This window comes from Acomys minous, assembly GCF_964271855.1.
Source record: "Acomys minous genome assembly, chromosome: 10".
NCBI classification, from domain to species: Eukaryota; Metazoa; Chordata; class Mammalia; order Rodentia; family Muridae; genus Acomys; species Acomys minous.
In genome coordinates this window covers 38,501,212-38,516,106 of record NC_140491.1, presented here as the reverse complement: position 1 = coordinate 38,516,106, position 14,895 = coordinate 38,501,212, and the positions used below count along the sequence as shown (strand labels likewise).

General features: G+C 42.1%; 1 protein-coding gene across 1 annotated transcript in view; it reads left to right on the top strand.

Moving 5' to 3' along the window:
• EGFR (epidermal growth factor receptor) overlaps positions 1-7,202 on the top strand; it is a 176,920-nt gene extending 169,718 nt beyond the window's left edge. The window contains exon 28 of the mRNA XM_084797301.1: positions 521-7,202. Within this exon, the coding sequence (XP_084653427.1) occupies positions 521-882 (362 nt within the window). The 3' untranslated portion in view covers positions 883-7,202. The remainder of the gene's footprint in view (positions 1-520) is intronic.
• The last annotated feature ends 7,693 nt before the right edge of the window (positions 7,203-14,895 follow it).

Sequence of the window (14,895 nt, the reverse complement as noted above, 5' to 3'; positions counted from 1 at the left end):
TATGTATGTATGTATGTATGTTTGTATGTATGTATGTATATGTATGTGTATATATAACTGCATATAAAAGATGGATATATGTGTCTCCTCTCTCTCTTACACACACACACACACACACACACACACACACACACACACCACATCATCCTTTAAATTTGCAAAAACTGCTTATGCCCACTGCTTTGAGAAGTACAGAAGGCTAGTCAAGGTGGCACATGCCTTTAATCCCAGGGCTCAGGGAGGCAGATGCAGGTAGATTGGCCAGCCTGGTCTATAAAGCGAGTCCAGGACAGCCAAGGCTACATAGAAAAACCCTGTCTTGAAAAACCAAAAAGGTTCGGAAGGGGGAGGTATAGAAAATATCACAGGTTATTCAGTAGCCTCCCTGAACTTCCTTGCCCTTGGATGTCAGCTGTCTTGCTGAAGACATTTGCAGGGCTCGCGGTGAGCCATGGAATTCTGCCTTGCGATCTTGGGGCAAAGATGTACTAATACACACGCGCATTCTTTTCCATTTCAGAATATATAAACCAATCTGTTCCCAAGAGGCCAGCAGGCTCTGTACAGAATCCTGTCTATCACAATCAGCCCCTGCATCCAGCTTCTGGCAGGGACCTGCATTATCAAAATCCCCATAGCAACGCCGTGGGCAACCCTGAGTATCTCAACGCTGCCCAGCCTACCTGTATCGGTAGCGGATTTGACAGTCCTGCAGTCTGGGTCCAGAAAGGCAGCCACCAAATGAGTCTGGACAACCCTGACTACCAGCAGGACTTCTTTCCCAAGGAAGCCAAGCCAAACGGCATCTTTAAGGGCCCCACGGCCGAAAATGCAGAATACCTACGGGTAGCACCGCCCAGCAGCGAGTTTATCGGGGCATGACATGGAGGGATGTCATAGCGTCTATGAAATTATCCAGACTTTACCGAAGCCTGGGACCAAGCCACAGCAGCACCTCCACTCCCGACGGCCACGCCCGCGTTGTGTCAAATGTCAGACCCTCGGACTAGTTGTTTTAAAACATAACTCTGATGGGCATTGTCAGTGAGCCAAGAAGTGGGGCCCCTCTTCTGATGCACTTTGGGAAATTGAAGGTACATCATTTTTATCTTCGAACTGTGAGGATTCCACCAAAAAAAAAAAAGTCATCCATCAAGAAAGTTGTCCATTGGAACAGAAGTTACCTCATGGTGAGGTACATAAGGGGAAAAAAAAGCATACATACAATGTGGAAATTTGCTTCCCGGGGACCTTGGGGATTTTTATTGTCTTTATTGATTTGATTTACGGGCTCTTCCAAGAAGGAAGAGGCCTGCTTGTGGTATGTATTACACAGAGTTGCCTGGAGCCACCTGAAACTGCACAGATGGTTCTACCTGCTCTGCTTTAAGACACTTCCGTGGCAAGACAACAAAAGACACAAGAAGACCTGTGTGCCCTGAGCAGGTCACGCTTGTGCAGCATTAAACCATGGCGGGTACAATAGGATAAGCCACTTTGGTACTCACTGGGGCTGGGAGAAGAAGGATGAAAAAGGTAGAATTTTCCCCTCAGACTTATTTTTGTATAAATGCGTCCCTGGTACTTAAACAAATACTAGTTTACCAGCGTTTTCTATTAGATTTCCTTATATGTTTTCCGTTTCATTGCTTTTGAGTTTCATATGCTTTCCTGTCTCGATTTCGTGAAGTCAACAGCAGCAGCACAAAAACAGTGTTCTCAAAGAACAGCCACGATTCCACGTTCAAATCATCAGTGTTCTAACCAAAAGCCTTTAATTAAGAGGGAGTGACAATGCAAAACTTCATAGAAGAACTATAGCCCAAAATTTTAGTCTCAGCGTCCGGTCTGTCCAAGAGTGTATCATAAGACTAGAAAAGTGACGCAGCTCTTCAGACCCACTTGGCCTTAGCCCCTGTACACCCCAGAATTAGTGTAAGCCATGTGTGGAAGAGAACCATCCCCATTTTTAACACTGTTTGCTAGAGGTATGGTTTTCTCCCTGGTAAGCTGCCACCAAACATTTTCTTTCCCTTTGAGAAAACTGATCTAGGCTACTATGTAATGAGCAACAGCCCACGGTAGGATTGGTACGCAGGCATCGTGACAAAGAATGTGACAACAGAGTGGAAGTCAAGTGGCAAGCATGCAAATGAGTTTGAACATGGTGACAGGGCTTCCACTGATGCTTTGGGTGAGAAATTCATCCCCAAGTAATATCCAGCTACTCAGGATCTCAACGTTTGTTCTGGCTTTGGTCCTTGTAGCCTAGGTGGTTAAAACCCATCTTTGGTAAGCACTACTTTAATGCTCTTGGTGTACATCCATTCCCATTTATCCAGGGATGGATAGACGTGGACTCATAAACAGTAGCCATAAGCCAGACACGACACATCAGCCAGGTGCCAAGAGCACAGAGTAGGGATGGGGCATTCTGTCAGAGAGATTCAGAGGGTGCACAAAGGAGACACTATTGTCCTTTATCCTCTGAGAGGAAAGGGTCTTCAGCACCAGGGAAATGGAAAGTATGCTGTCTCAGAGCAGAGGTTCTCAACCTTCCTCAGGCTGCGACCCTTCAGTACGACTCCTCCTGTTGCAGTGACCCCCCCCCCACAACTATAAAGTTATTTTTCACTGCTACTTCATAGCTGTAGCTTTGCTACTGTTATGATCGCAATGGAAAGATCTGATATGCAGGAGATCTGATAATCCAACCCCTGCGGAGGTCATGACCCAGTGGCTGAAAAAGAACCATGGCCTTTAAGTCTTCAACCAGGACAGCAGTGACCAGGCAATCAGCCTGACATGCTTGCTGCCCCCTCAAGCCTGGGTAGAAGGCTTGCAGGATCCTCTTGAGTTTCCTAACTGCTCTCCACTCCTGGCAATGTCAGACTGTCCCCTAGGAAATATAAGTACTGAGAAAACCAAGCTGCATTTCTAGAGTTTCAAATTCCATGCCACTGCCAAGAAAGGCCGCTTTGATCATTTGCCAAGAATGCCGAGGAAGCATTTGGGCAGGTGTTTGCTCAAGATTGGGAGACAGAATGACCCTGTCAGTTACTTGTCAGGAGCAGATAGATGGTTGGTGAAGGAGAGCAGTTGAAACCCAGTGAAATTCTAACAACAAAATCTGGGATTTTTGTGCTTTGAAACACTTTCTTCATAGCAAAATAAAGTAGCAAAAACTATTCAAACTTGCTTTTCTTCTTATTTAAGTATTCTGCATAAAGTTTAGTTGTTGTCAGGGTTAAGGTTATGTTTGCCTGTGTGTCCTCACTGTGCAGGGACACGTGGAGCTGTGAGAACTGCAATGGTTCTCAGCCTTCCAAATACAGCTTAACTTTAATACAGTTCCCTATGCTGTGGTAACCCCCAACTATAAAAATTATTTTGTTGCTGAGGTTTTCCTACTGTTATCAATTGTAATTAAATACCTGAATGCAACTCCTGTGGAGGTCAAAACCCACAGGTTGAGAACCACTGCTCTCAAGGTCAAGGGACTTTAGCAGCCACTGGTATAAAGGAAAGGACAGGGTTTAAAGAAGGGAGGCACCATGCTGGGACTATCACCACATTACATTCCTGGCAATCTTGTCAGCTCCATACTTAAACACTCTCATGAACATCCCAAGGCATCTTTCTGCTAATGACCTCACAATCCATCTTAGATAAACTTTTTCTATGCCCTGGCCCCACGCTGGGTCTTAGGCAGTTCATGGGAAAATAAATATATGGAGCTTACATTCACAATGGGAACAAATATGATATATGTATATATATACATATATGTGTGCACATATATATATATATATACATATATATATGACCTACAAGGAGCTCCTATTATTATACTCAATAAAAATTACTTTTTTTTTTAACCTCATGATGGAAAATGATAGTTTTCTGTGAATCCCTTCTGCCATGGACTTTATAGAGAAAGACTCTTATGAGGCAACAAATTAGCATTCCAGCTAACCATAACACATTGTAGGGATTTGTTGGACACTCTTTCTTTTTTGCTCTAGCATCCTACCCTATCCCCAAACTGTAGACATAAAAGAGCCTTGGCCTGCATGAGCCCTAAAAGCCTGGCTCTTGGCCTAGACTACCATGAGAAATCTCCAGCCAATAGAATTCCAACCTGATTCATCCGAAGCCTGTGGACTTTTAAAGAGTACACATTGGATAGCCCAGTAAACACCAGAGTCAAGAGACGCTATAGGGGGACAAAAGTATAAGACTTGAGAAGGGGACCCTTGGCACTAACTGATGGCTGCCCATCTACAGTCCTTTACTTTGGTCCTCTGGTAGCACGTGTTTAAGACAAAGCTGCTACACAATGATCGTGTACCCATGCCCACCCTCACTGTTAATGAGAATTCCCTGGAGATCTTAAATGTCCCCCATTCCCTGCAGTCTAATGTAGTCAGAATCCCAGAGATGCTCCCCATTTTTTTTATTGTAATTTTTGATTCAACCTGCACCATCTTATTACTCGCACAGGCCTGCCACTCTACTCTGTCCAAAGCCAGGGTTGAAGAAAAGTGCCCAGGTAGGGGAGAAGCTCTCTGGCGCACAGGAAACCTAATTTGCAGTCACCACTACACCTATGAGTTGGCCAGAAATGTGGCCTTTCCAAAATCCTCCTTTTTCTTTTTCTCCCGCCCGCCCCCTCCCCCCCCACCCCACCCCCACCCCTGCCCAACCTTTATCCTGAAAATGGCAAATATCTAAATCTGAGCCTTGCTTAAAGTCCTGGGACATCTTGCTAAAGTCCTAGGACATTTTGTGTTATCTTCGAAACAAGTCGTTTAAAAACAGGCCACCACACCCCACCTCCCCCACGCTGAATAAGTAAGTGTTTCCTCCTTAAGAAGCAGATGTTAAATTTTTTTCTTAATCTCTACTTTCTTTTGATAACCATGTGCTTGTGTTATAGCATAACGATCTGTTTACATTTCCTTGCTTAGGGGCTGTAAAACCTTAACGGAGTAGAAAGCCCTCCCTCTTTTCCCAGGCACACCTGCCATTCCAGAGACAAACATCTTCCTACTGTTAAAGCCACATTTAGACAGAGTTTGTAAATGTAAATATATTTTTGTAACTTTTTTTTCAGTATATTGTCCTCTTTATGTAGCACTGAACTTTGTAAAGTATATTTTTTTAGGAAACTCAATTCTTTCTTTTTTTTTTTTTAACTAAAGAAAACTTTGCTTTTTTAAAAAAACTGCAATAGAATCAAAATTTGAAATTGAAATCTTTGCTTAATAATGGTTTAACTGAGGTAGGGGGAGAAGTCTCTTTTCTCTTAGTGGATGTGCAGGCTTATTGCAGAGCTAAGCTAGCTAGGTCATTGCAGGAGGGTCAGTTAAGTATCCTCCAGGCAGAAAAGGTGAAAGGCACAGGAGCTTAGTGCTGCTCTGAGCAGGAGCTGTGGACTCCGTCTGGGCCAATGTTAGCATAGGGATTCCTGTCTGTTCATCACTACTAGAAAAATTTAAAGCTGTGTCATCCTCTGATGATCTGCCACTATGGTCTTGTAAATGTAAGAGATTCAGTAACACAACACTTTGTTTGTTTACATATGCTAATGCAACTTTAACATCAATTATTTTGCTTTTATATTTAGAACTCACACTTAATACTGGGTCCTAGAAATGTCTGGAAAGCCACAATAATATTTATGCTGTTTGGGTTACTCAATATATTCCTGAAATCCATCGAGTGTGAACATGGTCACTCTAGAGAAGACTTTCTCAGTCACATGTGCGCCATAAAATCACCTAGGTAGGTTTTAGAACTCTCGAAGCACAGCCACATACCCAAGAACAATCAAATAGAAATCTCTATGGGGGAAACCTGGAAATTTTTACTTTTTAAAAGTCCTAAGTCCCTTCTCAAGTATAGACAATGTTAAAAACCACAAGCTCAGAGATTAGGCCTAGCCTCTCAGCTGACTACTCTGTCAATGTAGATAGTATCCAGACTCAGAGAACCCTAAGCCTACTTCTCAGCTTCTTCCTGGGGGTTGGAGGTGTCAGCAGCCTGGGCAGGAGAAGTGTCAGGAACCTAGGCAGGATTCCCAGGGCAGCTGACCAGGCAGTAGAGGGTAAAGCGTCTAGCCAACACACTAGAAGCAAGGGAAGTGAAGAGATACCCCCACCACCATTCCTGTGCTGCCTGAGGGAGGTCTACTACAAGTGAGTGGTAGTAAAGGTGTTATGCTTCTTTTGTGTCCAGCTTTGTTGGTAACCCACCAACCTGCGGCAACCCATTAACTTCCCTCTCCCGGGATGAAAATCTTGACCTTTTATTTTGACTGCAATGGGCAGACTTTAATAGTTACTAAATACTTGGGTGGCTTTTATAGGAATAAAACTCCAAGAAGAGGGATCTTGCATTAAGAAATACACACACACACACACACACACACACACACACACACACACACACACACACACACTGAACTGAACCTAGGATTAAAAACCACAGCAGCTAATTTTTCTGCCATGTATGGATGCACAGTGGTCCTTTGAGATATAAGTCTTATTTTGCCTGAATTACCCAACAAAATTGTTCAGAGTCATTACCTCAGCACCAGCAGAAAAATATGAGAGGATTTGAGTTTATACCTCTTAGATGCACTTTTTATTTTGAAATTTTAATGCCCTAGTCTCTTGATTTGGACGCAAAGTATTGTTGCTGTGTAATATAACGGTATAGAAATAAAGACATCCCGGGATTTGATGACTATTTCTAAACGTAATAACTGATTAACACAGGACAGCTATAATTTCACACTAGTTTCATTCAAGCAACAGCTGTACAGTTTCTTATATGGTACATTTTAACTTTGTAAAGTTTCGCAGTGTTTGTACAAATGCAAAGCAATATCTCTTTTATACGCTGGTGATTAGAACATGCTGGTTGTACATTAAGTATTGAAAATTAGATGTACGCTCTCCATTGTTTGCCACTCCTAAGAACTTAATACGTTTGCATTCTTTGTTAACAGCGCAGTGTTTGTCTTTGTTACTATTCGTGTCTGACTACAGGCATTCTTTCTTGACTTTTTCTTGCTTTCAAATTTATTTTCGTTTAACTTGCTGATTTTTGTGGTGCTTTGCGGATCAATGAGCTGTATTTCCCCACCCCCCAACTGAAAACTTAAAAAAATAATAATAAACCTTATTTTCAGAGAAGATGTAGAATCATAGCAAAAAAGAAAAGAAATTACAGGAAAACCCCCATACTCTTCCTGTCCTCACACGTGTGGCCTCTCCATGACACTGTAGTAGCTGAGTAACTATAGGGGGGAAAAAACCCTACAACCCTGCTCAGAGACCTCCTTTGGATAGCGGACTCCACTTTCTAGATTCTGCCTGGGCTCTTCAGACACAATATGGTCCTTTCTCAGCTTCCATATTCTTGACATAGGGGAGGATGTACCACAAAGTAAAAGCATCCTACTGGTGAATCAATTTGCACCATAGAAGCACACAATTTCCAGAAACCCAGACACAAGGACTGAGCAGCGCCGAGGATCTAGGTTGGCCTGTCCAGGGCATGACGCGGAGGCTCTCTGGTCAGCTAGCTGGAGAGGGCAAGGCCAGCACCTGCAGTCAGTGCCCTTGGCCCAAGCAGCGATCTGTGGAGCTTTACATTCCTGCTGCTCCAGCAAACTGTGACTCCAGAGGATAAGGCAAACACTTGGTTCCGCCTGCAACTTTCCTTGCACCAGCTGTTCCCACACAATGCCCTACCTTGTTTCTTTTACACAAGAGGATGGAGGACCGGAAGCTGGGCTCTGCTCACTCCAGCAACCCACGATAGCTACAGTGGCGTCTCTGAATCATGTCCAGAGAAGCTGCAGCCTTCTTATCTCTGTCTTTCATTCTGGACATTATCAGTCCCTTCTAAGTGTGGGGTTAGTCCATGCAGAAGCAGGTCTCCATGGCAACTAGGTCCATGGACAATAACCAAATGAAGAGCTCTCCAGCTGTAGCTCCGAGCCTAGAATCTAATGTGGGAGTTTATGACTCTCCCTGCCTCCTGACTTTCCACCCGCTGACTGGCTGTACCGCCCCCCCCCCACTTCCCACATGTGCGCCCCTGGAAAAGAAAGCTATGGAAGCCTCCAGAACTCACATGGATGTATTAGCGTCAATGCCTCCAATTAAGGAGTTTAGCTCCTCTACAGAGAAAAGCAACATGGCCCAAGCAATATAAAGGCAGGAATGTGCTAGGGCCCTGGATTACTCTGCCCCTTAAGTGAAAGGCATGGCTCAGAATCTCAAGTGGACAACCTTAGCCCCTGGCCAAACCGCTGGCTCTACAGTCTCTCCGAGGTCCATTTTTCTAGATGAACTCTAGGCAGCATTTCAGCCTAAAGAGAGTTTGCCTTTTGAACAATATCCCTTTATTTAACTCTCACTGAAAGAAGTGATTCCCGATTGTGGAAGTCTAGGAACCAGGAACAGCTTGCCCTACATGCTTTTTGCACTGGTGCTCCCCATGGTCTGTGCCTCAGTGTACCCTCACTCCCACCCACCAAGGCTTTTCTGTCCCTCAAAAAGGAACACCGAGAAGCATGGAAGATGCATGAGGTTTTCTTTCCCAGTCTCACAGTGACTACTATATAATAGGACCCTGCAGATAACCCAGTTCTTAATTGGAATTGTGTGACCATAGGACCCTCTATCCTTCTGTTGCCCATCAATGATGCTGAAAGCTCATGGAGACACAGACCCTGTGAGGATAGCTGGACCAGGCCCTGAGGTCCTGATAGCCCTTTTGCCTTGGGTTTCAGACTCTGTATCTGGTCACTAGCTATGTAGCTTAGATGCTAGATTCAAAAAGAACCAGGAACATTGCTGTGATTCCAATCCTGGATGTATTCCCTGCTGATCCCAAACAAGAGGCATTCCCAGCCTCGGGCACATAACATTCCATGAATAGCTGCAGCCACAGTCAAAACAGAGCCTGCAGTGTCGAGCTCTTATCTTTCAACTATGGTTCAACTGAGTCTGTGGCCTGAGTCTAGAGACCCTATAGGCTTGAATAGGGATCACCAGGTCCTAGCAACCAACCATGATTCACAGTAAGGGCAGGTGCCAGGTGGCTGGCTCTCTATTCCAGTGTCCCACTTCTAAAGAAGGCTTGGCTGGAGAGATGGCTCAGAGGTTAAGAGCACTGACTGCTCTTCCACAGGTCCTGAGTTCAATTCCCAGCAACCACATAGTGGCTCACAGCCATCTATAATGAGATCTAATGCCCTTTTCTGGCATACATGGATACATGCAGACAGAACACTATATACATAATAAATAAATAAATAAATAAATCTTTTTTTAAAAAAAAGAAGAAAGGAGGAAGAGGAGGAGAGATTATGAATGGGAGAGGCCTCTCAAGAATAAAACCATCTCCAACATTGCTTGGAACTGAAGGTGGCACAGCCCAAGCTGTCTGCTCACTGACTGTAACGTCTCCAGAGCAAACGGCCCATGCAGTGGGCTATTGCAGTATTCTGCATGTACAACCCTTTCCTGACCCAAAGAGGCAGTAATAGCGCGAGGGGAGGCAGTGGCTGAGGAAGCATCAGCTACCCTTCGGCTTCTCCAAGGCTGTATGAGGCCACTCCTTAGCTGCTGCTTTTATTTTGATGGAGGTCATTGCCCTAAACATTTCCCTGAACCCTCTACCCTGGAGTACCTTTACTAAACCTGAGCAGAAGAGGCATGAGGGTAGTGTGTGCTGTGACAGAGCATCCTATGCACTAGACTCTCAATCAGCTGCACTCTTCACATATGGGCAAATGTTAAGTGAGAAGTGACCCAAGACAAGTTCTAGCAGCCAAGAAAAGAAAATGAAGGGATTTGTGAAAGTATGTGGGGTTTTCATACACATCAATAAAATGAAGATCTTGAAAGGGCAAAGGCCCATTACTGGAAATACCTATTAGTTGCAAAACTTTAGTACTCGTGTGTGTGTGTGTGTGTGTGTGTGTGTGTGTGTGTGTGTGTGTGTTTTGTACCACGTGTGAGCACAGAGGCTCCTACTCTCTTACTGTCTGTTTATTTCCTTGAGACAGGGTCTCTCACTGAAACTGCATCCAATATAACAGCCAGCATGACTCAGCAACCCTTTTTTCTCCATCTTGCCACAGCACTAGAGTAACAAGCATGTGGCCATATCTGGCATTTTACATGGGTGCTAGGGATTTGAACTCCAGTCCTTATATTTGCATAGACAGTGTGCTTGCCTAGTAAAAGCTCTCCAAATGACTTTTGGGTGACCTGGAGAAGCCTCAAATAGTATTATTGGAGTGTTTTAGAATAAATAAAAAGATAATAATCTTTCCAAATCAGTATGCAAAGAGTACAAAAGAAGAAAAGGAGGAAGAAAGAAGGAAGGAAGGAAGAAAGGAAGGAAGGAAGGAAGGAAAGGAAGGCAGACTCTGGAAAGATTCATTTTGGAATATAGACATAGTTTTCTAAATGAGATACAGGAAGTTGAATCATTTATTCCAGAAACTTAGGGTAGATCACACAGCCACTTTGCTTATTTTCTTATTTTTATTCAAGTAATTTATTCATATTACATCTCAATTGTCATCCCCTCACTTGTATCTTCCTGTTCCCCCTCCCTCCTCCTCCATGCTATTTTCAAAAGGCATGCTATGGAAGGTACTGGTAGATGTTCCCAAAGCATCCGATAAGATGCAGTCACCCTTAATTACTTGATAACTTTGCAACGGATAACAACATTTTAAAGTAGATGAACATGCCCACCAAATAATGTGACACTTTGTATAGGAACAGACAAGATGCATCATTACCGTTTCCACTACTAGAAACTATTCAGACATTCAGTGAGCTGGAAACAAATCGCTTAGCTTTCTGTCACTATTTAAAAAAAACAACACCCATGATAAATTACTTGACAAAATAAAATGTCTATTCTTGGATTGTGGTTTTAGTCATTTTGGACCATGAAAAGCTGATCTGGTTGCTGTGGCCTGTGATGAGGCAGCACATCATGGCAGAGCTGTAGGGCAGAGCTAAAGTGCTCAGCTCAGCTCCTGACCTGGAGGGAGAGAGAAGGCGGGGAGAAGAAAGGAGGGAAAGAGGGAAGGGAAGCTGAGGGAAATGAAGAGAGTAGGCTGAGGGTGAGGTGAGAGAAAGAAGTAAGAGGGAGAAAGAACGGGAGCACAATCCCCCTGAAAGAATACACCCCATGGACCTACTTCCCAGTCACACCATTCTAGACACTAACTCTTTCACACACAGTTCACAGCACAAGATAGATAAGCTAAACTGGGGCTACAACAACAGCAGCAAAACACTATGAAAACAAGATCTTTGCGTCTTTAGAATATGGTGAACAAAAGTCATCCCCATGACGAATTCCAGACAGCAGCCTGGTTATATTAGTTTTACTGACTATGGCTGCTTTTTAACTACAATGGCAGAGTTCAGTGACTGGCACAGAGATCCTAAGATTGCCAAAGCCAAAACCATTTCCTATCTGGCCTTTCACAGGAAAATATTGCCTACTGCAATAGATAGATAGATAGATAGATGATAGATAAAAATCAATAGTGCTATCACATGCAAATGTAATCTACAGCATTCCCTGTACTGTGTAGATAACAATATAGTTGGAAAGAATTCTATTGAAAACAATAATTAGAAACTGAAGCCATGGCTTGGCAGCTAAGAGCGCATGCTGTTGTTGCAGGGGTTTGGTGCAGGTTTGCTTCCCAGCACCTACACTGGGTGCTCTCTGCCACCTATAGCTCTGCGTCAAGGAGGATTTGAGGCTTCTGGCCTCCACATGTGTTTGCACTTGTGTGCACTTAGACACCCATACATGTAATTAAAAATATAATCTTAATTTTTTATTATTTTAAGAAATTAATATATGAGTATCACATTTACATAATTTACATCCTTTCCCTTCCCTCTTCACCTCCTTCCATGCCTTTGCCCTCTTCCTCTCAATTTCACGGCTTCTTCTTTAATTAGTATTGTTCCATATGTATATATTTAAGTGTTTAAGGGTAACCCCTTAGTATTGAGTAACCTATCAAGGGGCTTGTCCTCAGGAAACTGATTGTCTCCCTCTCTCTCAGCAGCCCTTGAATGCCTTCATCTAGGAGTAGGGACTTGAGAACTTTATTGCATCCACATGGCACACTCAGCTGGTGATGTCACTTACGCAGGTCTTTAAGCAACCGTACTGTTGAGATCTCATGGGGGCAGCTTTCCTGTCAAGTATAGAAGACATTGCCTCAAGCTAATGTGCTCATCCTCTGGCTCTTGCAATCTTTTCACCCCCTCCCCCCCTTTTGCAATTTTCTCTGAGCCTTCAGTGTAAGAAAGTGCTGAAGATGTATCAGCTAGAGCTGGGCACCCATGACTAGTGGTTCTCTGCATCTTGATGACTCATCTCCTGTAATGGTCCCTAACAGCTGAACTAAGAAGTTTCTTTGATGAGGGGTAGCCTTTATTGCCTCCCAGAACTTGACAGTAAGACCTTACTACTGAAGATGCCACATACTTCAGACACAAGACTTGGAAGAATTGAACTAGAATTGGCCTGCAAGCCTTCTCATTGCGGACTCAGTTTCATAGTATCGGCAGATGCTATGCAAGCTGCCAAAGGAGAGAAATAACTGACAGTCCTACCCAATTGTCACATCTACAAGCCACAACAATAAGCAACATGGTAAGGCAACCGGAGTGGGAAAATGGCGACATTTTTATTTTTAGAGTGAGCAATAGCTATCTAATTGGATTTAAGGCCCATTCAACAGGAGGCAATTTGTGCCTGGGACTGAAAACCTAGCCAACTGCTCACCACTGACATTTTCCTAAATATATATAATTCCTAACTGTATTCTCAATAGTTATCCTCATACTCCCAGATAATATACTCTTTTATAAATGAAATAACGACTAAATGACAAAGCTGGTGCGAATAAGCTTAAATATGCAGAGGCTGGAGAGATGGTTCAGTGGTAAGAGCACTTTCTGCTCTTCCAGAGAACGTGGGTTCACACCCACCTGCATCCCCAGTTCCAAGGAGATCCAGACACATATATGGTACACACTTAAGTGCAGGCAGAACTGTCATATGCATAAAGTAGAATAAGATAAAAAATTTAAATTGCATATGTAAATTTTGAGAATAAAACATAAAAGCTATAAAACTTGGACTGAGCATAAAAGAAACTTTAGAGGATACATTTCATTTGTAAGTGAAAGAATATCACAAAGACACCAATTATCCCTAAATATTACACAACTTCAATACTATTCAAGGGGAAATTTCAGTGGTTATTTTGGGAAACACGGGTTTCAGAACTTGGAATCAAAACCAGAAGATGTACCATAATAGCCAACAATATTTGAGAAATAATTGAGTAGAAATAGCAATGTTATAAAAAATACACAATAAAGTTAATATTAAAGTTACGTAATGCAAATATAGTCAGAAAAAATGAATAGAAAAAATAAAAATTATAAAATTGACAAATATACATGGAAATGTAGCATATGATAAAAATTATTATTTTCAGACACAAGAGAAATAAAAGATTGTCTGAAATGGCTTTGGAGAAAATTTCCAAACATTTAAAAATTAAAAATCTATTACATTATTAAAAACAAGTTTCAGATGGACTGAAGATTCAAAGAAAAGCAAAAAGAAGTATTGGGCAGGATATTCATGATTTTGTTCTTTTATCTTAGGTTAGAAGATAACCTTGCTCTAAATAGTTAACAATAAACCCCAAAGTCACAAAGAAAAAAATTGCCCGCTCACCCTTCTACATATTTGGTTTCTAAAAAAAATAATAACACAGTAGAATAAGTTAAAATGTGTCTGAGAAGAAAAATTTGAGACACATGAATAACTAATATCTAAAATGTCAATAATTACAATTAATTCATAATAAAAGTTTAAACAACCCCACTAAAATTCTCAGTGTAATAAGGTATAATTAATAGAAAAAATGCTTACATATGTTCAAACCTCACTAGCGATCAAAATGCTACCTAAAACAAAATAACACCTTTTTGCCATACATTTTGAAGAAAATGTCATGGGCTGCTGAAAAGAATGTGCATTTTGGGGGGATTATGCCATGTATTTCTGTTGAACCCAATTGATCTATTATGTCATTTAATTTGCATATTTCTTTTTTAAATTTTTGTTTTGGGAAGAACATCTGCCAATTCATAAGAGAAAAATACTGAACTCTTCCACTACTATTATGCTGATTAGTTTATAGCTTTTGGTGTGGCACCTGCTTGCATCCTGCATTCATTTTTTAAGATACATTTTCCATTCTTCCACCCTGAGTCTATCTTTTATGGTGGGTTACATTTTTTGGAGGCGACAAATAGGTAGTCGCTGCTCTTTTATCCTGAATACTAGCCTGTACCTTTTCACTAGGCAGTTGAGATCATTAATATTCAGAGCTATTATTGAAGGTATGCATTGATTCCTGTCATGTTGTTGGTTTTGTAATATTTGTTTTTTCACTCTTTGTTTACTTATGACTCTAACATAGTTTATTGTTTCATGTGGCCTCATGGATGAATTTATTTTCCTTTTCAGCCTAAAAGATTCCTCCTAGTATCATTTACAGAGCTGGCTTAGTGGTAATAAACTTTTAGCTTGTTCTTATCATGGAAACTTTTTGTTTTTCCTTCAACTATGACAGACAGTTTTGCTGGGTATAGTAGCCTGGCTTGGCAGTTGTTGCCTTTCAAAACTTGAAATATGCCTGCCCTGCCCTCCTGGCTTTTAAAGCTTCAGTTGAATAATTCACTGATATTTTGATGGTACTGCCTTTATATGTGTCTTGATATTTCTTTCTTTCTGCTT